Source organism: Schistocerca americana, chromosome 2 (genome assembly GCF_021461395.2).
Source record: "Schistocerca americana isolate TAMUIC-IGC-003095 chromosome 2, iqSchAmer2.1, whole genome shotgun sequence".
Lineage (NCBI taxonomy): Eukaryota > Metazoa > Arthropoda > Insecta > Orthoptera > Acrididae > Schistocerca > Schistocerca americana.
The window spans coordinates 693914540-693940503 of record NC_060120.1 but is presented as its reverse complement, the minus strand read 5'-3'; the positions used below and the strand labels follow the sequence as shown (position 1 = coordinate 693940503).

Below are 25964 nucleotides of genomic sequence, written 5' to 3'. Positions count from 1 at the left end.
AAGTTGACAAAATGAGGAAAGTCATCCAGAGTCATTGCAGTAGCCTTATGTAGTTTGTAGGTACGGAGGTGCTCATTGTGCCTAATGTGCCGCACTACCATGCATTTCACACCTGTGGCATGTGCTATAGCCGGGATGCTCATAAAAGGCTGCATTGCGAGATGCGGACATAAAGCTTCTTCAAATTCTGATGTGCCCTGTGTTTACAGGCGTGTGGTGATGATCAGGACATAAGCTGTCCATTTCACATGAACCCACCTCCATCCCTGTAAACGTGATGTGGGCTGGGTGACACTTGTTGGGGTAATGTTCTTCGCAGAGCTGGCAAACCCCTCTTGCATTCCTTTGGGTTTCCCCAAACATGTGAAGCATGTTAGTGTAAACTCCAGTTATGCACACAACCATCAATGCTCAATCTCATTTTACTTTAGTCACACGAGTTACTGAAAACTACAAACACTACTAAACTACGGAACACAATACAGTACTGTACTCTACTGTTGTCTACATCTATTGCTGTGTGTATTGTAAACAAATGAAGGAATACCACTGGCAAACACATCCACATCACAGTGTTCTCTCTACTGCTAGTCTGTGTCAATTTGCTTACCTACAGTCCCATTTCAGAGGCCCTAGCACATCAACAGTCACAAAGTGACTGCAATATGTATTTTCTTCTTTACTCCTTGCCTAGCTTGTGTTGTCCAAACTGCCGACATTTTCCTGCACTTTTCCAGGGACACTTGCATGCAAACAAGGCATTTTTTTAACATATGTTTATTAGCAAAATATACTCGCAAGGTACCCATGGACCAACCACATCTTGTAATATATTTTTAATACTCTGTATACCACATGCAGAGTTACTTGTAAGTACGTCTGGGGTTTCAGAAGACAACTGTGCGAAAACTACAAGACATACAGGAAAAAGACATATACCAGTGGATAGAGCTCTCTCTCCAAGTGTAATTTCATAATACTTGCCGTGGTGTAGCCGCTCTAGGGTGGAGGAATCTCAGAACGAGTAGACAAATAATCTGCTCCACATTGTTTCATTGAATTAGTTTGCACGTGCAAACAGGCAACCCAATGAACAGATTTTCAAAGCTGGCTGCTATTGTGCTATCCTAGGCAGTTTGTATTGGTGACTTCAGTGAACCACAAGCACATCGATGTTTGCTCCAGCACAAATGGTGCCTTTATATATACAATATGGAGTAAAAACTTGACGAGTTGGTCTGTCTACCGAAATGAGTCTGTTTTGTATGTCTGTAAAACCTTTTATTCATGCTCCATTTTTGCACAAGGACAGAGAGAGACAGGTATGGAGAGCTGCCTGAAGCTAGTCTTCAAACTGAAGAAGAAGAAGAAGAAGAAGAAGAAGAAGAAAAGGACTCCTACTACTTTGTTGTATTTGGTTATAGAGGTACAAACTATATTGTAACAGTTGTCTTGTACGTTATGTGGACTAACACATCATGGTATCGGTTCACACATTACCACCACACACACACACACACACACACACACACACACACACACACACACACACCTCCATGGGGCTCTGTTTCCCCAAAACACTTATAGGCTGCTTGCCGAATGTGACGTCACTCTTAATTTTCTACTTACATTCGAAATGTATAGGGAACAATCCAAGAAGGGTTTTTCATCTATTTCCATCCATACACAAAGAGAATATTATGCCACATGTTGCACATTATTATTTATAGTGTACATATTACTTTGAATTAACTATGATATTTTTACATGGAATGTGCTCGTTATTACCTACAATTTATATTCTACTGTGGCTTAAAATCGAGAAATTATTCATGTAATATCACTGTTTGATTCAGTTAAGGAGCATGTTTAACTCATTCTTATTAAGTGTTGCCTAATGTGTTTCTCCTGCCATGAATTGTATCTCACAAGTGAAGTCTATGATTTTAGATATTTCATTCTTGCTGGTCCTCTGGGATGATACATTGGTTTCTTGGTTGTTTCCAAGTATCATAAATGCTCTTCTTCCTATCCTGAGAAAGCCTTGCTGCCATTTAACTTGTACTGGCTGTAGTGTCTGGAATCTTCTTGTGGCAGGATTTTGTCTTGTCAAATACACTTTCAATTCATGATGTAATACCTTTTCAGATAATCTGTTTAACACATCATATAATCCACTGCCCCTAACGATATTATAAATGCCGTTTAAAACTTTATATAAATGCTATTATTTTTCAATATCTCTCTCTCTCTCTCTCTCTCTCTCTCTCTCTCTCTCTCTCTCTCTCTACCTGTGACCTGAGATATTTCTATGTAATTCACATTTTATGATGATGACATGATCGTGAACCCATGTAAGCACACAGAATTTGTATGTGTATCTCTGCCTGTTAATGTGTAGCTTGACTCGTTCCGATAACTTGACTCGTTCCACATGCCTGTAAGTGAATGACTGACTATGCTTGGAATCAGGCTTGGACCTCTCTTTCACACTGAAAAGTCTCTCGACTCAGCCATCCAGAAAAGTCTTATAGGCTGTGTAAAAGTATCAATCTGCCAGTATCTTCCCCCTGTTCTGGCAAATTCCAAGAAATGTAGTGTTCTCAGAAGAGCTGTGTACTCTGAAGTTTCCTATTCTGCCAATCTGGCTGTAAGACATGGCTGGATGGCCAAGTATAGAAAGTTTCCCTGGAATGCAGAACTTCAGAGTCGTGGTCCACTTAGAGTGGGCACAATGTGAAAATAATTTCAGGAAACATTCTATTACATACAACCACAAACTAATGTACGAAAAAGCTCTGACAATCAAAGTACATAATTGTGGTTGCCACATTTGTGTTTTTTGCTTTCTAAAATTTAACCAAAATGCAGCAAGTTATGTACTTAAGTCAAATCAAGCCATTCAGTTATTGAATACTGTTGATAATTATAACGTCTCAATCAAAGAAAGAAGTAGTCTATTAAAATCACTACACAGCATTATACTGATTCCAGCATTAAGGACCATATTAGGCATACAGAATGGTGATGAGTCAAGGAAGACACGAAGACACCAGAGAGAGAGAGAGAGAGAGAGAGAGAGAGAGAGTTATAAGTTTGGGAAAAAAGTTTCTGTAATTTATATCATTTATAGATACTGTGCTATTTCCAGATTCTGTTAGCTATCAGTACTACCTTAATATTTTTTGCAATGGGTTAGTAGTTAATACTCACTGTTAACATATTTAAATACACATAATCTACACTTTTGGTTGAGAGTATTTATTACTCAAGCTTTTAAAATTAAATTTCAGTAACCTTGGAGAATGTTTCAATGATCTGGGACAAAATGCAGATTGCAGAGCTATTGTTCTGTCAGGTGCAGGGAAGCTGTTCACTGCAGGTACTGAAATTTTTTAATACCGTGGAATTACAGTATTTGTGTACTGTGTGGCCACAGTTCAAAATTAGAGTTTTTTGTGTTAATTCTTAATGGAATCAAGTAATGAACAATTTGTATCTTCACAGTAACTCTAGCATATACGGTTACTATTCATATGATAGCCAACTAGAAACTTTCTCATGATGTTAATCAAGAATGTTTGAAACACTAGTTTTATTTATTATTATCTTATAATGCAATGCCAGTCTCAATAATATAGTAGTTAAGTAAAAGTTCATAGTCCTTGCTGTAGTGGCGTTATTTGCCAAGTTTGAGAGTTTATTGAAAGATTGTGTTGATTAAAAATGCTTTAGTATTCTATCTCTGAACATAAAAAAAGACAATCGTGAAAAAACCGACAACTATTTGTTGGGTCCACAGAGATATATCAACTGTTGCATGTAATTATGGAGTGTTCCATATTTCAGCGAATGAAATGTCTTCTTTTTTAATGGTTCATGAGAATGGTAGAAACTTATATTAAAAGCTCTAAATTTCGATGTGGGCTACAGATACAAGAAGGGAAGCCAAAACTTGTATTAGCATGCAATTTCTCACTCACCTTCAATACGACAGCTGTATTTCATATAATCAGCCATATGTCTCATAGACTGAGCGGTCCTATAAGGAACGATACTGTGGAGACATGGCTTAGCCACAGACTCCTCCCCTACCCCCCCCCCCCCCCTTCCAAAAAAAAAAAAATCCCCCGAAACAACCTTTAACAATACAAATGAAACCAGATGTAGATATATTTTTAACAGCTGTTTGCTAGTAACGACCTTGCCCAGCTTACCAGATTTTTAGTTGGCGGAGAATATTGAATAGTTCGTGCACATTTAAAACTGCTGCTACAACCAAGGTAATCCAGCTGTTAAATCACTGGACTCACTTTCAGAAGTTTAAATCCCTTCCTAACCGTATGGGTTTAGGTTTTCTGCAGTTCTCGTAAATTGTTGAAGGCTGGAGGTGGAATGGCCCATTCAAAATGAATGTAGCCAATTTAATTCAAAACCTAGATTGTGCAGATCATTGATAACATTATGGTTGATGGTATCATGTTTCTCCTCCTCCTCCTCCTCCCTCTTCATCTGTCATCATTGCTATCTTCAGAAATGCCACATTGTTCTTCAAAGAAAGGGATACACTGAAGAATGAAAAGCAAGGCAAAAATAGAGTCTGATATCAATTTCACATCTTTTGAGGGCTCAACGATGATGATTCTACCAGCTTGATAACAACAGGATGAACAGTCAAAAAATCCCGTGTGTTATTACCACTTTGCGGACTAAGGGTACGAGATGAGACCAAGCCACAGTATTAACTGGCTCCCACATTTTAATGAAAAATGAGAGCCATGTGGTTAATTTAAAGTTCTTAAGATGAACCACTTACTCACTTTCTCTGACACCCTTAGGAGACAACCTTAATCTAGGTAAAATGACAATATAAGACCAGTGCAGAACTTTGCAGGTGTGTTTGTTTCCCATCTATGGCAAACTGCTCAGCAAATCCATGCCTAATGCTTGATTAGATCTAGCATGATAGATTAATGTAATTTGTCATTCTTAACCTTTTCTTCTTGACTATGATGGTTCATCTCGTACTCCTGATTCACCTGTACTTCCATTGCAGTTATAAACTGGTACACCACATCTTAAATCTTTACCAAATAACTTTGAGATTTCAGAAGTATTGATAATGTTTGTATTCTCTTCATGAAACATACATAAACTTGCCATGCAACCACTTTCTTGATTCTGGATATCATATCTGAACTTGGAATCATAATCAGCAAGAATGTCAAAGATTAATTACAAATCTAATTTTTTTACAAGTTTCAACTGTTTCTCTCTATGCTTCGGAATGCAATGAATCTCCAAGGCAGATTGGCAATCCATGATATAATTATTTCCATGTTCGAGCAGGTATTTCCTTTTGTGAAGTCACTGTAATTGCTGTCACATGTTGAAAAATCACATTGTCTTTTGATAGAGCTCAGCACATTAAATAATAATAATAATCCCCACACAATATTTGCACTTCTATGTATGAGATCTTATTGTATAATTCTCAAGTGTATCATTCATCAGTAATTAGATGTAAAGATACACATAACTCCTCTGGAGTGATACATATCTGCATCTACATCGATACTTCACAAGCCACCGTAAGGTGTGTGGTACCCTGTACCTCTACTTGTCATTTCCCTTCCTGTTCCACTCACAGAGTGAGGGAAAAATGACTGTCTGTACGCCTCCGTATGAGCCCTAATTTCTAGTATCTTATCTTCATGGTCCTTAAGCATGTTTGCTGGCAGGTGCACAATTGTTTGGCAGTCATCTTCATATGCCGGTTCTCTAAATTTTCTCAATAGTGATTCCTGAAAAGAATGCCACCTTCCCTCTAGGGATTCCCATTTGAGTTCCAGAAGCATCTCCGTAACACTTAAGTTTCTTTTAACCTTCCGGTAACAAATCTAGCAGCATTCCTTTGAGATGCTTTGATATTGTATGTTTGTACAGTTCTCGTGTGTGAATGATTTTTTGAACGTGAAATTTAAAACTTCGGCTTTCATTTTGTTATCTTCAACTGCCATACCAGAATGGTCAACAAGAGACTATATGGAAGCCTTAGACCCACTTAGTGATTTTACATACAACCAGAATTTTCTCGGGTACTCTGCCAGATCTTTTGCTAAGGTGTGACGGTGGCAGTTATTGCATGCTTCAGGCATAGATATTTTCACAGACTCGTGAATCTCTACTAACCTTCGCTTGTCATTTGTGCATCCCCTTTTGAACCTAGAGTGCAACAGCCTCTGCTTCCTCAGCATCTTACATGTTTTGTTATTAAACCATGGTGGGTGTTTTCCATCCTTTATGCACATATTAGGCACTTAGCTCTCCAGACATCGATTTAATATCTGCTTAAACTTTGCCCGTAATTCCTCTACATCCATCTTACTTGTACTAAGTGACGCCAATTCACTGTCTCAATAAGATGCCAATGACTGCTTATCTGCTCTATCTAGCAAAACCACTCTCCTAGCCTTCTTGACTGGTTTATTAACTTTCGTAATCGTAGTTGCTATAACAACATCCTGATGGCTCATCCCTAGTTCTGTACTGACATTATCGATAAGATCTGGCCTATTTGTAGCTGCAAGGTCTAAGATATTTCCACTGCATGTGGGCTGTTGAGCTAGCTGCTCAAGACAATTTTCAGAAAACGTGTTCGAAGTATTTCGTATGACTGTATGTCTGTACTCCCTGCAATGAATCCATGGACATCCCAAACCAACTCGGCAGGTTAAAGTTGCCTCCAAGTAGTATTGCATGGTCTGACTATTTATGCACTATTGACCTTAGACTTTCTTTGAATAACTCTAGAACTGCCACAGCAGAGTTAGGTGGCCAGTAAAAACATCCAACAATTAACTTTGTTTCACCTATACCTGTTACACATGACCACACTCAACTTCAACCTCAATAGAGATAATATTTTTGTCAACAGCAATGCAAGCTCCACCTCCTGTGGCCTCTAATCTGTGTTTCTGATAAATGTTCCACGACTCGTTAAATATTCCCGAGCTTTCTACTTTGGGTTTCAGTCAGCTCTCAGTCCCAAGAATAATTTGAGTGTGAGAACTTTCCTATAGGACAGTAAATTCAGGAACTTTATTACAAATACTTTGACAGTTTACTGATAAAATTGTGACAGTCAAAGTGTCTTTATTCTGAATGCTGTTTGACTTCCCTTGCTGTTAATTGACTGGCGAGTGTTCATCATAGTACCTCAAACTACCGCCTGGCCTATAAAAACCCTCATATGCATTCCACAAGTACTCTGCTACCTAAGTAGCTGCTTCCTTTGTGTAGTGCACCTCTGACCTATCAAGGGGAGTCCTGCAAATCCCCACATGGTAGCGCAGGTCCAGGAATCCACAACAAAGACCATCACAGAGTCGACGAAGCCTTTGGTTGAGACCCTCCACTTGGCTCCAAACCAAAGGACCCCAGTCAACTCTAGAAATGATGCTGCAAATTGCAAGCTCCACTTGCACCCCGTGGGCAAGGGCAGCACTTTTCACCACCTCTGCCAGTCGCCTGTATCAATTGAGGATTGCCTCAGAACCCAGGCGACAGTTGTCATCGGTACCAATGTGAGCCACAACTTGCAGAAGACTGCACCCTGCATGCTTGATAGCCACCGACAAGGCTGCTTCCACATCTTGGATGAGGCCCCCTGGCAGACACACAGAGTGCATCACATTGGCTTTTTTGCCAACCCTGAACACTAAAGTGCGCGTCATATATCTTGGCGGCCGAGTTTAGGTTCGTTCTGCGCATCTGACGTCACAAAACACAGTCAGCCAATGAACAGAGAACGACGTTGCCAGATCTCGACAGCAGTGCAGAGCACGGACGAGTGTGTTCAGTTTTGGAAACGTTCAGTCATAAATAAAGTAATATAACAAAAGCAATGTCTTGATAGCAGACTTTCTTTTACAGAAAGTTTGGAAAAAGCATTCTTTATACCAATTGCTTCATATTCTATTAGTTAATTAAACCAAACAAGCAATAAGACTCCTAATTCAGGCTATAGCAAGGAAAGGTGTTTGTTTCAATCTCACGAACTGCTTTTTCGCAATAAAGAACAGCGGTAATTGTTTATTTCCTATTGTACTTCGACGGAGCGTGAGTAATTCATAGCCATACCAACAGTGTTTATAAGTAGCTGCGTGAGGTGTTAGAGTCGTTATGGAGTTACACTGATCAATGAGCTGAGGTAGCGGAACGGTTAAGGTGTTGGGCTGCCAAGTGAAAGGTAATGAGTTCAAACCTTGTGGGGTGTTTAAAATTTTCTTTATTTAAAAACAATATTGGAGTACCTTACTTCACGAATTTTATTCGTTTGAATGAAATTTCTAGTGCTTTGCCTCTTCATTAATTTTTTCGCTGCTGCAGACACGTGCTCCCTGCATTCCGCGCTGTGCGCGATTTTGTCATCACTGCACTTCTCACCTGTGCAGACATATGGTGTTCCCACTGCTTTGACACACTTATCATTCGATTTCACAAAAACTATTTGGCCAAAAAATTTGATTTTTACACGTCTTCTTGCCTGATACCTTCCCCCCATAAATGACTTAATTTTGTTATGACGTGCAGCATTAAATGTAGTAAACCATTGCACGAAATTTTGAAGAGTTTGCAGAGGTAAAAGTCCATAGCGTATACTTTCCGTATGGTCGATTTTAGTTGCCACAATGTTGAGAATGAAATGTGGACAAGATACCTAAATTTCATATAATATTCACTGTATAACAATATCTCATTTAATTTAAGTACCACATAGGTGTCGTATGTAATATTGAGAAATATTCCGTCTTTCGCGACTGTAATAAAAGTTTTATATACACACGGCGCGTTTGGCTTTATTTTAAAGCACTTCCATCGGTGAAAGGTATGGCACATACACAATGGTATTCATGTTCTATTTCTTGTTTTTGTTCCACAGTCGCAGTTTTACCAATGGTATTGGAATATATCCCTCTTCTGCAACTGTAATAAGCGACTTATTTAGACCAAACGCGTTTCTCTCTTTTGAAGCATCATAAGAGGACTGTATTTTGTGTCCTCCATTGCCAAGTCACCTTTCGTAGTTTTGTGCTGCGGTAGCACAATATTCAACGTTTGTGTTGGCTCATCAGTGTTTTAGCAAATAAATGCTGTTTGTGTGTGCCACACACAAAATTATATTTGACATAGCTCTGAGCGCTTCACTGACAGACGGTATATTCAAGTCCTAATATTTTTGTAAGTCCACAGTTTTGATTAATATATTTTGTCTACTTCCTTTTGATTGATTGAAGTGCTTTAAAATAAAGCCAAACGTGCCCAGTGTAAGTAAAACTTTTGTTACAGTCGCGAAAGGTGGAATATTTCTCAATATTACATACGACACTTATGTGGTACTTAAATTAAATGAAATATATAGGTATCTTGTCCACATTTCATTCTCAACATTGTGGCAACTAAAATCGACCATACGGAAAGTATACTCTATGGACTTTTACCTGTGCAAACTCTTCAGTATTTCGTGCAAAGGTTTACTATATTTAATGCTGCATAATAACTGCGTTGAACATCGAAACAAAATTAAGTCATTTATGGGGGGAAGGTATCAGTCAAGAAGATAGGTAAACATCTAATTTTTGAGCCAAATAGTTTTTGTGGAATCGAATGATAAAAGTGTGTCAAAGCAGTCGGAACACAATGTGTCTGCACAGGCGAGCAGTGCAGTGACAAAATCGCGGACAGCGCGGAATGCAGGGAGCACGTCTTTGTAGCAGCGAAAGGGTTAATGCGGCCGTGGTGGCTTTACTTCATGAACTGCGCGCTCCCCCCTACATGTAAGCTTGCGAACTATGCTATACTATGGCGCTGCTTCTATTGGCGCGTGCATCGTGTGCAACTGGCAACGCAGCAATCTCCAGCGTCTAGGCGGGCATGCGCGAGCCGCCAAGATAAAAGAATTGAACTATAGCTCCATATTGCGCCTAACATTGCAGCACCCAATAATCAATACACCCCTCCCCCCATGTGCCTGCTTGGACCCTGCTGAAGGAGTGGTCAGGCGGCCAGTCCACACTGGCCCTCTGCCTCGAGCAATGCGAACGCATTACCACCCACCACTCACCCTGCTGTGAGGGTGGATCCACTGTGTCGTGTGCACTAGGAGGTGCCTCAGAAGCTGAGCTCATGAGAAAACTAGTGACACCTGAGGTGTCCCATCTGATGTGCGAGATTCTCTGCCACTGCTACACCCTGAGGCAGTAGCCTGATGGTGACTGACCATAGCCAACAGCACGTTCAGCTGTTCGCGAACTGTGGCCAACTCCTCCTGCGTCTGCACACAGCATCCACACATCCTAGCAAGACTAACTGAAGAAGTGAACTATAAAAGCAGACAATCCTAGATATGAGACTCGCTACCCTCCTGTTGTATCACAAATAGGCAATGATGCGTTAAAGAACTTTGTAGCTGGCTGTTCTGTGAGCAACTATTGTGCTAAAGACTGAATGAATTGACACTTACAAAAACGCAAGATTAACCCTCTTAAACAGAGACACAGGCACGAAAGTTATTAAATATACTACGTGGAAAACACAGAAGAGGATAAACACTTAACTTGCCACTCTTTAGACGTGTTTGTATCACAGTCAAGACCTGTAGCTTGACTGACTGTCTTACTAAATGAATGGATGGTTGCTTTCAAAACAAAACAAATGAGAAACTAATGCGCTTCAGACTGAATGAATGTACACTTACAAAAATGCAAGATTGACACTCTTAAACAGAGACACACACACGAAATTTAATAAATTTACTATGTGGAAAACACAGAAAAGGATAAACCACTTAACTTGCCACTCTGTAGACGTACTCGTATCGCAGCCAAGAGCTGGAGACTTTTATGTCGTACTGAGAGCGTATCCTGATGACCACAACTACAGGTACATCACAAGCAGTGATAGGTTTGCTCACATATTTCCATCAGCAAGCAATGTCAAGTGTTTTAGGCTCTCTATGGAGCTGTAGATGCAAGGAGATTAAACATCATCTCGAACAATGCAGACACACATAAAAATGTGTTGTTCTAATGGAAACTGGAATTATACAAATAAAAACTGTTGTTACAGACAGTATGAAAATGCAGTAATGATTCCTACATTAAAGCCTAAAAAGGAGTGTACCAAACCACGTAGTTACTGCAGTGTTACTCTCATTCCATTTAGAGGAGGTACTTGTGCATCAAAGGAGAACTGTGACCATGAATTTGGTGAACAAAATTCTTCTGAGCTGCTTAAAATAGGTTACCGTTAGTAACAAGTTTTCCTATCACACAAATAATCAACTTTTGTGCCCCTGTAAAAATCTTGCAACATAACTTGGACATAAACTGATCAGCACCTGCTAACTAGTGTGTTGCTGCACATTTGGAATGAAATACTGCAGTGTTTGTGTGGGCTTGGATTTGACAAGTCCTTGCTAGGTTTCTGGAGGTAAGTTGCACTAGATACCTACACCCAGGTCACACATTTCCCATAAATTGTGGACTTCTGGTTTGTGGACATGGAGCTCACACCTGATGTGTTCCATTGGGTTCAGGTCTGGTGAATTCAGTGGAAGCAGCAATATGAATTCACTATTGTGCTTCTCAGACTACTGTAGCATGAATCTAGCCTTGTGACAGAGAGAGTTATGCTGCTGGAAGATTCCATCACCATTGTGGAAAACTTCAAGCATGGAAGGATGAATGTGGCCCACAATAATGTTCGTGTAGCCCCATATCTGTCACAGTACCTTCAATTAGTACCGCACGTCCATGAAAACTTAGGTCTATGTCCCCCATGACATAATACAACTCCACCAGCATCCATGGCACGTTGTGTGTTTTGAGTAGGTGTTCTCCTGCAACATGGTGTGTGTGGACATGGATATTTGGGATGGGGAATCTAGAAATGTGCTTCATCTCACCAGGAGACATGTTTCTATTGATCCAAAGTCCAACCTCAATAATCCTCTGCCCACTGCAGTCATAATTGACAGTGTTGTTGAGTTAACATGGAAACACTTAAGGGTTGTCTGCTGCAGAGCACTACACTCAACAATATGTTCTGAATAGAGTGCTCTGAAACACTTGGGCCTGCTCAGCATTATACTCTGTCATCAATACGCCACAGATTGCCATATATCCTCGTTTACAGAGCAGGAAAGCCCTTGCGCCCGTGTTCTTGGAAGAAGTGTGGAAGTCCAAAAGCTTGTTGCCTAGTCAGTTTAACTGTCCTTCAACCACTTTCCATAAAAGTTCACGACAGTAGCACATGAACAGATAATCAACTTCACTGTTTCAAATTTGTTCATTCCCAGATATCAGGCCTTAACAATCTGCTCTTGTCAGTCTCTGATGTCAGTGGATTTTCCCATTTGCGGTCCTTATCATTGCTACTATGATTCCCCATGCTTCTCTGCTCTGCTTACATATGTTCCTTACCACATCACGTGCCTGCAACGCCTGCAGGTAGTTCAATCTTGTGGTGGGTAGTGATTGTAATGTTTTGGCTCATCAGAGTGCGAGCTTGAATCTAAGGCAGGTAGCAATTTTGATTGTAGTGAGCGTCTGGGAAAGGGAGCCGCATGGGGTTGGATGATTTAAGGAAAAGATGGGGGAGTGAAGAGTAGAAAAGAACATATAGGTGCATGTGTGCGAGGTTTCTATGAAATTTTCTGCTGTTCATGTAACCTAATAACCATAAAATGCCAACTGTATTTGTTTTGAAAAGACAAGGAGAATAGACAGAAAACGCCTATATTTGTTAGCATCTGAAAAAAAAAAATTACAAATGTGTGAAATTGTTTCTGTTCAGTTTTTAACCCACTGTCATTCGTAATGGCAGACAATATTTTAATATTATTGTGTACATGATATCTGGGTCTAATCTTTGGCACCATCTTTTGCAATCTCATGCAGCATCTATTTAGAATGCTGAATTGGCTGCACAGACAATTTTTCCTGTCTGTATTGGAGCCAGTCTAGTGGGCGACCGCCAGATTGGTCTCCCACCACTGATCGGGTCATTTTCAGCCTGGAATCTCATTGACTGGCGTAAATTGTCTTTAGTGATGAGCCCTGATGACCAGCAAAGATGTGTCTGGAGATTCCGTGGACTGTGGTGGGATACCAACCTGTCACCCACACATCATATGGCCCAACAGCCAGGAGTGATAGTGTGAACATCATTTCATTTCATAGCAGTCAGACTCCTTTGATTGTCATCCACAGCACCCTCATAGCACAGTAGTATGTTGATGATATTCTGTTCCCTGTTTTGTTGCACTTCATGGAAAGCCATCTTGGGCTCACATTTCAGCAAGAAAATGCCTGCTCACACATCATGGGAGTTTCTATTGGTTGTCTTCATACTTGCCAAACCCTGCCTTGGCCAGCAAGGTTGCTATATCTCTCCCCAGTTGATAATGTTTGGAGCATTATGGGCAGGACCCTCCAACCACTTCAGAAGTTTTTACAATCTAACACACCAGTTGGACAGAATTTGGCACAATATCCATTAGGAGGACATCCAACACCACCTATCAATCAATGTCAAGCTGAATAATTGATTGCATAAGGGCCGGACGTGGATCAAGTGTAATTGACTTGTGCTCAATTTTTGAAGCTCTTTCACTTGCAAAAATCATCCAACTTTTCTGAAACTGTAATCATTTCTCTGTCTGTACATGTACGTAACATGTACCAATTTCTGTCCCATTCAGATAATCCTCCGTCATGCATCATATTTGTCTTAGAGTGTATTTAGTGTTGCTATATAGTACTTTTCTTGACTTTCCATAGTAAGAACTGCTCTCTTAAACTGTGGGTATTGAAGGTTTGCTACTGCATGGATCGTGTCGCATATAAATTTTTTTGTACATTTCATATCTGACTCTCCTTTAGCACTACCTCTATGTTGATGAAATTACAATAAAAATACTCGTAAACTTCTGACAAAACAGTATTGTTTGTTTCTGCTCGTATTTACAGTGCCAGTAACTGCGAAGCCCCTTCTGGTATATGCTGTCTCTCATCTTCTGGCACTGCAGTCTTCATGGCCTTGTTGATGTGCGAACTAGAACAATAATTTGTTTCAAGTATATCTTCCCTGTCCTTTAACAACCTGTCAAAAAATATTTCTACATCAGACCATCGCATTCCAGATAGAAGTTTGAGTGTGACAGGGTGACATACCATATTTCTCTTTCCTTTTAGCTTCCAGAATTGCAACTTCAAAGATTTAATTATCTTTTACCAGCACAATTAAGATTATGAAGTACTTCCAGGGCAATAACGTTTTTCTTCAATAGATTGATGGTGTGCATGTTGCACAGCCTATGCTGGCAATGTGTAGATATAGTTAGCATGAAATGTTACTCACAGCCAACATATTTTGAGCATTTCTTGTTATAACAGCAGCAAACTTTCTATTGCCTACCTCATTGATAACATCATTGGTATATCTTGACAATATTGGGCAAGTGCATGGTGTGTTGGTGCCTCATAATAAGGTCGTATCTTCTTGAAGGAATCTTGCCAGTGTGTAGTTTTTAACATTAAAAGAGGTACACCTGTCACATACACTGCTTTAGCACATCTTTAGCAACTTATTCATCTGTAACAGCTATAGACTGTATGGCAACAGTACAACAGTCAGCTTTAAACATCTCTACAGACTGACATACTTGCTGATGCAGAAGGCATAGTCTCAACACTATTCCTTCCAGCTTCTATTTCCAACTGCTTCTTTTTCTTTCTTGTTGTAGGTTGTGACAATACCAGACATGTATTAAGTTATGCATCTACCTGACATTCATTGAGATGCTGACAGTTGCAATGCCAGTGCATAATGTTATAGCTTTGTTACAATATTTACATATGGCTTCCATTTGTCCATCCACATTTCCGTATATTGTCTGGCTGCAGAAGACTCAGTAACTATGATGGTCACAGACACTTTGATAGATTTATCACAAGAGAACAAGCACATCATTGGATCAAATGTTTATGTCCAGCACAATCTAGCTTCTGCATCTCCTCTACTGAACATTTTCATGTCTAGGGGTGTTTCTCTACCACCCAGGACACATTGGTTCAGTGGTTTGCAGCAGTTTAAGGAACGAAATTAACTTGTCATAAAACCATGTCTACTTCAATTAAACTGCTTAATGTATTAAAAAAGATGCTGTGACTTACCAAACAGGAAAGCGCTGGTAGATAGACACAATGAAACACACACACACACACACACACACACACACACACACACACAAGTATCAAGCTTTCGCAACCCATGGTTGCTTCATCAGGAAAGAGGGAAGGAGAGGGAAAAACGAAAGAATGTGGGTTTTAAGGGAGAGGGTAAGGAGGTATTCCAATCCCTGGAGCGGAAAGTGGTAGATCAGCCAAAGACATTCTTTGCTGCTTTAAGAGATAAGAAAAGATTGAGATGATGATGTAACAAGTTGGGTAGAGGACATTTGTAGACACGTAAGAGCAACATGGATGCATATGACTGAAGACAGGAATGAAATAAAATATCTACAGGCTTTATTCAGCAGTATATGTGAAATATCTGATGATTATTACAATCAAATTTGAAATGAAGATCTGCTTTGCTACTGCTTCTCTTGTTAAAATTTGTTTCAGGTATTGACCTAAATTCTATGGTCAAAATTGGTGCTTCAATATCAGAACAAGATGATGTCGCACGTCGCTGTAAAATTCTGTCCAATTTTATTAAAAAGTACCAAGATGCCATAACATCACTTGAGAAGGTTGGTATGCTGTTTTTCTTTGCTGCATAGATATCCTATATATCCTATTCCCTACCCTCTCCTCAATTACCATTCCTTTTCTTTCTCTAATTACCTTAACACACCACTGCCTTGTGGTTGGTCTCGGGATGGATGAAGGCTAAGGGAGAAAACCCTGAAAGAAAATCTGGAGTGGGGCCCCAAAGGCGGTTGGAAGGCACACTACGTCCCCTTCTGGCAGCTCCTGCAACCAAAGTGTTACCAGACATATTGGTTTGCCTTTCCTCTGGATATTATCATTCAGGTCGAGAGGGAGACCGTGATGATTGGGCAACTCACGAGTCTTCATATTTATCGCTCAGGCTTGTAGCGTCCTGGAGAGGACACTTCAGCGACGTCCAAGGACTTTGGCACAACACGGGAAGAGGCAGTTAACGGTTATAAGCTCTGTCTGATTGGCGTAAGACTAGAGTGCCAGGGGCCACTTCCGACGGTGGGAGAGATCATTGCATCTCACTGGACAGCTACCGCCCGCCTCAAGCTTGGCAGCCCCCAGCCAATAAGGTGCTGTCCCGTCACTATCCGCCTGCTTCATGGGGTGTGTGGAGCTTAGAAGTAATCTTTGACAAGCGGGTTGATATAGTGCACCTACCAACAACAAAAATGAAATAATAAAGAAATCACTATTTCGTATTGCCACCTGGAATGTTAGAACCATGTGTTCAAGGTACATTGACAATGCCCAAGAGGTTGATTTCATCCGTAAGACTGCCATAATTGACAGAGAGCTCCATCATTTGAATGTTGACATCGCGGGACTGCAGGAGACGCAGCTTCCAGATGCGAGCTTTGTCAGGGAAGATAATTACACATTCTTCTGGCAGGGGAAGTCTCAAGACGAGCCAAGACTTCATGGTGTAGGATTTGCTGTTAAAAACACCCTCCTGAACTATACTGTGCCACCATCCGGTGGAACAGAGCGAATTATTGCTTTGAAAATATGCTCCTCAAGTGACGCTGTCAACATCCTAAATGTGTACACTCCCACCTTATCATCCAGCATGGAAGAGAAGGATCTGTTTTATGATTTACTTAGCGATGGAATAGCCAAGGTACCTAGCACCAAGACACTGTATATTCTAGGGGACTTTAATTCTAGAGTTGGATCAGATAATGACATATGGCCGAATTGCCTGGGACATCATGGGGTGGGAAAAATGAATGAAAATGGCCAGAGACTGCTTGAAGTTTGCTGCTTTTATGGACTCTGTATTACAAACACACATTTCCAGCTTAAGGATCAGCACATGGTGTCTTGGAGACACCCGCACTCTCATCACTGGCATCAACTTGACTTAGTCATAGCTAGGCGTACTGGTCTCAAAAATGTGCTATTGACACGAAGTTATCGTAGTGCTGATTGCAACACTGACTACGCCCTGGTGGAGTGCACATTGAGGCTCACTTCTAAGAAATGTCACTACGCTAAACTGAGAGGTCATCCCCATATCAACACAGATCATGTTCATGACACACAAAGAAAGCAGGATTTTGCCAATAATTTTGAAAGTGCTTTCCCAAGAAATGTGCAAGCAGAAAGGAATGTTGATAAGAAATGGGCAAAACTCTCAGGTGCAATCTACAACTCAGCAGTATTGGCCTATGGAATAAAAGGAAAAAGAAATAAGGACTGGTATGAGCAAAATTTGGAAGAAATGGAACCAGTCACTGAGGCTAAACGGAAAGCCCTGCTCGCTTACAAAAGAAACCCAAATGAAAGAACTCGAGATGACCTACAAAAAGCAAAGAACAGGGCACAGCAAACATCCAGGAGATGCACAAATAACTACTGGCTGAATTTATGTGCAGGTATACAGAAAGTGGCAGATTCTGGGGATGCTAAGGCAATGTATGATGGTATTAAGAAAGCAATTGGACCAACTGTCAGAAAAGCAGCTCCTCTGAAGTCCAAGACGGGTGAAGTCATTACTGATGAAGGCAAACAAATAGAACGCTGGGTTGAACACTACCTCGAGTTGTATGCAGCCGAGAATGAAGTTGGCAAGGATGCATGTGATGCCATCAAACAAATGCCAGTTATGGAAGAACTAGATGCAATGCCTACTATGGAAGAACTTAGTAGAGAAATAGATTCTCTTGCTAACGGAAAGGCCCCAGGTGAAGATGGGATCCCTGCAGAGGTTATTTAGTATAACAAGTCTGTTCTTCTCAAACATTTATATTCACTTATCACAATCAGCGGGGAAGAAGGTTATGTCCCGATGAGTATGCGGAATTCGAGGATAGTTACTCTATATAAACAGAAAGGGAACAGAAGTGACTGTAACAATTACCGAGGCATTTCATTACTAAGTGTAGCCAGGAAAGCTTATGCAAGAGTCATCCTAAAGCGATTACAAATCTTAGCTTCCAGAATCTACCCAGAATCTCAGTGTGGCTTCAGGCCCGGCCGATCAACTGTAGATATGATCTTCTCCTTAAGACAGCTACAAGAGAAATGTCATGAGCAGCTTTCATTGACCTTGTTAAAGCATTTGATTTAGTGAGCAGAAATGGGCTTTTCAAACTGTTGCAGAAGATTGGATGCCCCCCTAAACTACTACAGATAATTGTCTCTCTCCATGAGAAAACACAAGCAACAATCTGCTTCAACGGTAAAACATCAGAAGAATTCCCTGTTAATAGTGGTGTGAAACAGGGATGTGTGTTAGCTCCTACATTATTTGGGATTTTCTTTTTCCTTCTGCTCAGATTTGCCTTTGAAGACTGTGAGGAGGGAGTGTATCTACATATGAGGTCTGATGGAAATCTTTTCAACATTGCTCGCCTCAAGGCCAAGACCAAAGTAAATACAGTTGTTATCCGTGAGTTGTTATATGCGGACGATGCAGCTCTAGTAGCGAACACAGAAGATGAGCTGCAGTATATAATCAACAAATTATCAAATGCCTGTGAAAAATTTGGTCTACTCATCAGCCTTCAAAAGACTAAGATCATGGCACAGAGCACTACCAACCTTCCATCCATCAGCATTGATGGTAATCCTCTCCAGATAGTTGATGACTTTACCTACTTGGGATCCACAATATCTTCTGGCCCTTGACTGGGTCTGTTGGGGAAAATAAGCTGCTCCAGCTTTTCCATCCCTCCCCCACATTTCTCTCTACATTGTGTCCACCTTCTTCTCTCTTCTTATTGTGTTCTTTCACTCCAATGACCCAACTTTAAATTGCTCAAAATTCATCTTTCTTATATACACTGATCAGCTTGGCTTTACAGTCTCTCCCATTTTTCAATTTTTTTATTCACCCACATGCTGCCTCAAGTAAGTTTGTGAGAACTCCTTGTAAGTTTGAGAGTATTTGTGAATATTCTCCCTTTTGAGAGGCAATACAGTTGACTATATTACACTAGGAGTCAGAACAGGAGGAATGTTAACTGCTTTTATAACATTATGTAACCTATGGACATTTGCATGCTAAATCTATACCTGTGACTATCTAATTGGTGTTTTATTTTTAAATTGGGCAAATTTTTATCTCTGACATTAAAATCAGTTTCTGGAATATGCAAAATTCTATATTGACAAACGTTTGAGTCACACTTTTTGTTGTTATCTTAGTACCTTTAAGAAATTGCTCAGGCCATTGTGCATATTGTGCAGAGCCATCTTTTAATGAAGGAATTTTTCAGTAATGTACTGCAAACATCTTGGTACAAAGTGAGAGTAATATACAGGAAAGGAGGCTAAACTTAACCTGAGGCTGGTTTGGGCATAGGAACAATAAGATTATAAGAGGGTTGGATATGATGCTATGCAGTCTCCTAGGCAACATCTGTTAATGACAAGTGCATTGAAAAGTCATCAAGCTAACACAGAGGACTATCACAATCCCCATACTTGACATCAATGAAATTTTCAATTACTGCTGCAGTGGGGACTGGACAGTCATAATGACGCCATGGAAGGATGAAAATCCATTGCCGTTAGTAATCCTGTCGGGTCATTCCATACCAAGTGGTTCAGGAAAAAAATAACTGCTTGCTTGACCATGCTGAAAAAATTTATATTTGCTGGATGAATTCTCTAATGTTTAGTGGGTTTAAAAACATTTTTAAATTTTTTTATTGTTTATCCTTTAGAAACAGCAGCCATCTTTGTTTCAGGCTGCAAGCAGTTTTTTGCATTCACAAGCATCTGCAGTTTTTTAAATTATTCAATGATGGGTTGCCCCTGACCTTTCAAATAAGAACTGTTTAGTTCAACACTCTTTGGACTAAAAGTTAAAACCATGCTCACCTAGCTGAATGTATTCCTTAATAAATTTGTATTGGCTCAAAGTTATTGGTTGCCCTCAAAAAAAAAAAAAAAAAATAAATAAATAAATAAATAAAAAATAAAAAAAATAAAAAATAAATAAATAAAAAACTTAAGTTTTGAACAGTATTTTTCCAAAGAAGCAGTAATTTATCAGGCTTAATATTTTTTGTGCTATTACACTACATGGCATAATTACTTTGTATACAGCATTGATGGTGAGAAGCATACACTTTAAAAAAAATACAGTATTTTAAAAAACTGATGTTTTGAATTTTTTCAATCTTTGACGTGCTATATATTTGTTAGGGGACCAGATAAAAATCTGAAAATTACACACATCAGTATAAATTACAGCTTTGAGATTCAATCGGAAGATAAAAAAATAAAAAAAATTACAAATATTAGTCAGAAATATGTCTCTTAGTACCTACAATATCCGGAATAATGGAATAAAGTATATCTATTATATAATTTAAACAAATGAAAGAGCACTTGAAATTAAAGCAGTGAATGATTATCTATTGAAGCAATCCTCTGCAGGATGTTTCGAAAGGTTATCAGTTAGCATCTTCAATTCTATGAAGACTCACAGACAAGCCAGTGTAAGTCTGTGTGTTGTCTTTCCCCTTCCACCACTGTCTGTGCACTCACACTCAGTTAACAATGAGCTCTTGAAGTGTGCAGTTTAACAATGGAGTCTTGGTGTTCTATTGGTGTTCATATTAATGAAGCTTTCCATAAGTGTGTGTGTGTGTGTGTGTGTGTGTGTGTGTGTGTGTGTGTGTGTGTTTCCTATAGACATTATTTTACCTGAAGATTATAGTGAAGAAAAAAGTGTTGGTTTACTTAAGAGTTGGCTCAGAGGTCAACTCAACTTGCAAGTCCCATAAAATTAAATACGCAAAGAAATTTCCTCACCTTTTTGGCCATTCATGCTTTGAACACATTTAAGAAACATAAGAAGCCTATAACTAAAGGTCTGAGAGAAATAATGTTTCATTATGTGATTATTATTCTAAAAATAAAAGCCCTTTTATCAATATAATACCAGGAAAGTCAATGTGTCCAACATGTTATTCTAAGATATTTGTCATTGACAAAGAAAGGGATGGTGATAGGTTAGATACAGAATTTTGTGACCCATCAGAAACTATTTTAAAAAAAGTGGATTTTGCTTGTGAAATCATAGGTGTATGGCCTGCTGGTAAAATTGGGAAACTAATGAAGAAAATACATCTTGCATTGAATGCAGAAATTGAGAAAATGGCAACTACTGTCCAAAAGAATTTGGAAGTCTCATTTCAAAAGAAAAGTTGCAGTAAAGTAGATGGAAGCTGTAAAATTTCTCCAACTGAATATGATGATCTGATAGAAAAGCTGAAAACTAAATGTTATATTTCAAACAAAGAGGATAAAGTTAAGATTATCTGTTTACTACCAAACTCTTGGAGTTGAGCAGAAGTTGGTTATGAATTTAATGTGCCGAACATTTGGTCAAATTAACAAAGCAGTTAGTAAAAGAGCAGGGAATTTTACCTGCTTTACAAAAGAAAACTGCATCTAATTTCATAGATGAAAACACGATTGAAAAGGTTATTAGGTTTTATGAAGATGACAATGACAGCCACGTGACGCCTGGCAAAAAAAGATTGTTTTTCTAAGGTTCAGAGACAAAAAAGGGTTAATATTGTGTAATTTAAATGACCTATTCACTGAAATCAAAAACAAGAATCCTGATATTAAAATTAGAAGGTTGAAATTTCGCAAGCTGAAACTGAAATAGTGTATTGTTGCAGGGGCATATGGCACCTGTGACATTTGCATTTGTTTGTATCACCAGAATGTAAAGTTGATGATAGATGGGTCCAATCTTGCAGTTGACTATAAAGACCTTTTGGAAGTTTTGGTTTGCAATATTGACAGTTGCAGTTGCATGATCATGGGAAAATGTTAAGACTGTCCAGACAAACAAGCTTTACTTCATGTATTCAAAGAATCGGAAGAAGACGATTTGATGTCTGACAATATAGAATACAAACAGTGGATGACACAAGACAGAATGGGAATGGTGACATTACAAAACCATGAGAAGAGGTTTTTGAAGAGTTGGTAGCTAACCTTGAAAACCTGAAAATGCATCATATTATTGCCAAAGCTCAAGGTAAATTTCTGAAAGACAAAGAGCTAACCCTGGCAGCTGATGAATGCTTAGTTCATGCCAACTTTACTGAAAACTATTCCTTCATTTTTCAAGATGAAGTACAAAGGCACCATTGGGTAAACAAATGGGCCACAGACTGTTCATTTTTGTTTTATTATAAAGATAAACTAGAATGTCACAGTTTTTTGTCATAAGTGACTAATGTGAACACCATGCTACTGCAGTGCACACTTTTCAACTGCAATTCACTGCATAAAACAGCTCCAGTCTTCCATAAACAAACAGATCTACTCAAGTGACGGTGCTGCAAGGAATATATATAGCACTTTTTTTTGCATCATGCCATGGAAAGAATGCTTATGATGGCATCGGAGGTACAACAAAGCGAGCTAATGCAAAACCTAGTCTGTAGTGGACCTATGAGAACCAGATCTTGACACGTCAATAAATGTTTAAATTCTCTAAAGAACAGGTAAATGGATTGCCTATGTTTTTATAAAAATGTGAGGAAATACAAGAACTCTATGTCATTGTCTTGGAGGAAAGATTCAGTGCTTGTCAGAAGGTTAAAGGCACCTGATCTTTTCATTGTTTTATGCTTCAGTCACATAACTTGCTCGAGTGTAAGTCCACATCAACATACCATGATACTGACAAGGGAACCTCCCCATCGCACCCCCCTCAGATTTAGTTATAAATTGACACAGTGGATAGGCCTTGAAAAACTGAACACAGATCAATCGAGAAAACAGGAAGAAGTTGTGTGGAACTATGAAAAAGTAAGCAAAATATACAAACTGAGTAGTCTATGTGCAAGATATGCAACATCAAGGACCATGCCAGCTGACGAGCGCCGTGGTCCCGTGGATAGAGTGAGCAGCTGCGGAACGAGAGGTCCTTGGTTCAAGTTTTCCCTCGGGTGAAAATTTTACTTTCTTTATTTTCCCAAAGTTACGATCTGTCCGTTCATTCATTGACGTCTCTGTTCACAGTAATAAGTTTAGTGTCTGTGTTTTGCGACCGCACCGCAAAACCTTGCGATTAGTAGACGAAAGGACGTGCCTCTCCAATACGAACCGAAAACATTTGATCGCAAGGTCATAGGTCAACCGATTCCTCCACAGGAAAACACGTCTGATATATACTATACAGCACTGGTGACGGCATGTGCGTCACATGAAAGGAATATGTTGTCGACCCACCTCACTTGCACACTTGGCGAATGGGTAAAAAGATTCTTCTACCTTGCCCAATTTAGGTTTTCTTGTGGATGTGATAATCACTCCCAAAAAGTGATGAAAACATAAGAGTTTGTCACATAAACTGCAACAAATGAATGCAACAGTTTCACAGTCGCACAGTTTTCCCTGTGCTCTGTCAAAACATGTTTTTTACGTTTTCAAATGTTTCCGTGTGTAGACCGTCAAATCCTGCATATGTCCAAGCAAATCTGAACATGTCCTGGAATTTTGGAGAGTGAAGTTGATTATGTGTGAGTGTCTGAACTTTGATAATTGTCTGAAAATAAAAAATTAAATTTTTCGCTCGTGAGAAGGCTTGAACCAAGGACCTCTCGTTCCGCAGCTGCTCACGCTAACCACGGGACCACAGCACTCATTAGCTCATACCCGCCTTGATGTTGCTTATGTTGCGCATGGACTACTCAGTTTGTATATTTTGCTTATTTTTTTCATAGTTACACTCAACTTCTTCCTGTTTTCTCGATTGATCTGTGTTCAGTTTTTCAAGGCCTATCCCTGTGCCAACTTATAACTAAATCTGAGGGGGGTGCGATGGGGAGGTTCCCTTGTGAGCTTCACCATTGTGGAAAACTTGTACCACTGACACTTCCAAATGAGGACATAGTGGCTTGTGTTTATGGCAAACAATGGTGGAATGCTGAAGTTGATAATATTGATTGTCAAAACCAAGATGTACATTTTATATTTTACCAAGGCCCTTGTTTAAAAAAGTTGAAAATGATTGAGTCTGGATGCCTGTCAAAAATGTACTGAAGAAGCTGTCTCCCCTGGAGTTATAGTTACAACTGGGTGAACTTTTAACCTGATGCCCAAACTGAGTGAAGAAATTTCTCTTTTGTTCAGTGAACAACATAGTAAAAACAAATAAGGTGAGAGCAAGATTCCGTAATTAATTATGTAACTGGTACACTTATATTAGTCCAGATATTGCAAATATTAAGAAACTTATTTTGGACTCATATTGGTGATATTTTCATAACTTCCCACTGAATCTCAAAGTTGAAATTTATACAGTAGTTTGATATCATAAAGGTCTATTAAATATGTAATTTTCAGATTTTATCTGGTCCACTAACAAAGATATTTTAGGCCAAAGAATGAAAAAATTGAAAACATCTATTTTTGAAAACAGAGCATTTTTTAAAGTGTAAATTACTTACCATTGCTACTCAATAAACAGTAACTATACTGTATAGTGTAATAGCACAAAAAAATATTGAGGCTGAGAAATTACTTTTTCTGTGGAGAAACAAAGTTCAAAAATTGAATTTTTTAAATTTGTGATCAATAACTTCGAGCCATTAAAAATATATTAAGAAATATGAGGCATATTTTTAAGTAAGTACTGTTTTGAAATTAAAAAAAGACATGCTAAGATGTCTCAATAATTTTATTTTTACATGAAAGCCTGTGCATGGAGAGTTGCATCAAACCAGTCTCAGGACTGAAGACAACAACAACAACAACAACAACAACAACAACGAAACCCTGTACCTTAATCTACTTTTCTACATAATTTCCGTCAATATTGAGGCACTTGTCATAACGTTGTACCAATTTTTGAACACCCTCCACATAGAAGTCTGCCATCTGACTTGTTAACCACTGCATCACCACTGTTTTGACGTCATCGTCTTGAAGATGCTGACCACCCAGGTGTTTCTTCAAGTGCAGGAACAGATGGTAGTCACTGGGCACAAGATCGGGGCTGTACGGAGAGTGATCTAGAGTTTCCCATCGAAAAGATGTGATGAGATCTTTGGTCTGATTCGCCACATGCGGACGGGCATTGTCTTGCAGCAAAACGATGCCCTTGCTCAACTTCCATGGACTGTTGCTTTGTTTCTGGTTTGACTTAGGTCACCCATGTTTCATCGGCCATAACAATTTGGCTTAAGGAATCATCACCATCATTGTGGTACCGCTCAAGGAAAGTCAATTCACTGTCTAAACGTTTGGTTTTGTGCACATCCGTCAACATTTTCGGTACCTAACGTGCGCACAGTTTTTGGTAATTCAAGTGCTCGGTCACGATGCCGTACAAAACACTACAAGAAACATTAGGAAAGTCATCCCACAAGGAGGAAATCATAAAGCGTCTGTTTTCTCTCACCTTATTCTCCACTTCCTGCACCAAACTTTCATTAATGACCGAAGGAATTTATAGTCCATTGTGTACTGAGCTAAATGCTTCTGATCTGATATGTCTGGGGCAGCCTATTACTGAATAATTTAAGAAACTACAGATTATTGTAAATGCAAAAAGAGTGCTCTTTGCCTGAAACTAAAATGGCCTCTGTTTCTAAATGATAACCAATACAAAAAAATTAAAAATATTTTTGAGTCCACTAAACATGAGGAATTGCCCAGTGAATGTCAGATTTCTCTGAGATTGTCAAG

General features: G+C 39.3%; 1 protein-coding gene across 6 annotated transcripts in view; it reads left to right on the top strand.

Moving 5' to 3' along the window:
- The window catches only part of LOC124593275 (delta(3,5)-Delta(2,4)-dienoyl-CoA isomerase, mitochondrial), a 64657-nt gene that overhangs the window by 7742 nt on the left and 30951 nt on the right, over nucleotides 1-25964 (top strand). For all 6 annotated transcript variants that reach the window (XM_047131917.1, XM_047131913.1, XM_047131916.1 and 3 more), the window contains exons 3-4: nucleotides 3294-3382; nucleotides 15693-15820. In XM_047131917.1, the coding sequence (XP_046987873.1) occupies nucleotides 3294-3382; nucleotides 15693-15820 (217 nt within the window). The remainder of the gene's footprint in view (nucleotides 1-3293; nucleotides 3383-15692; nucleotides 15821-25964) is intronic.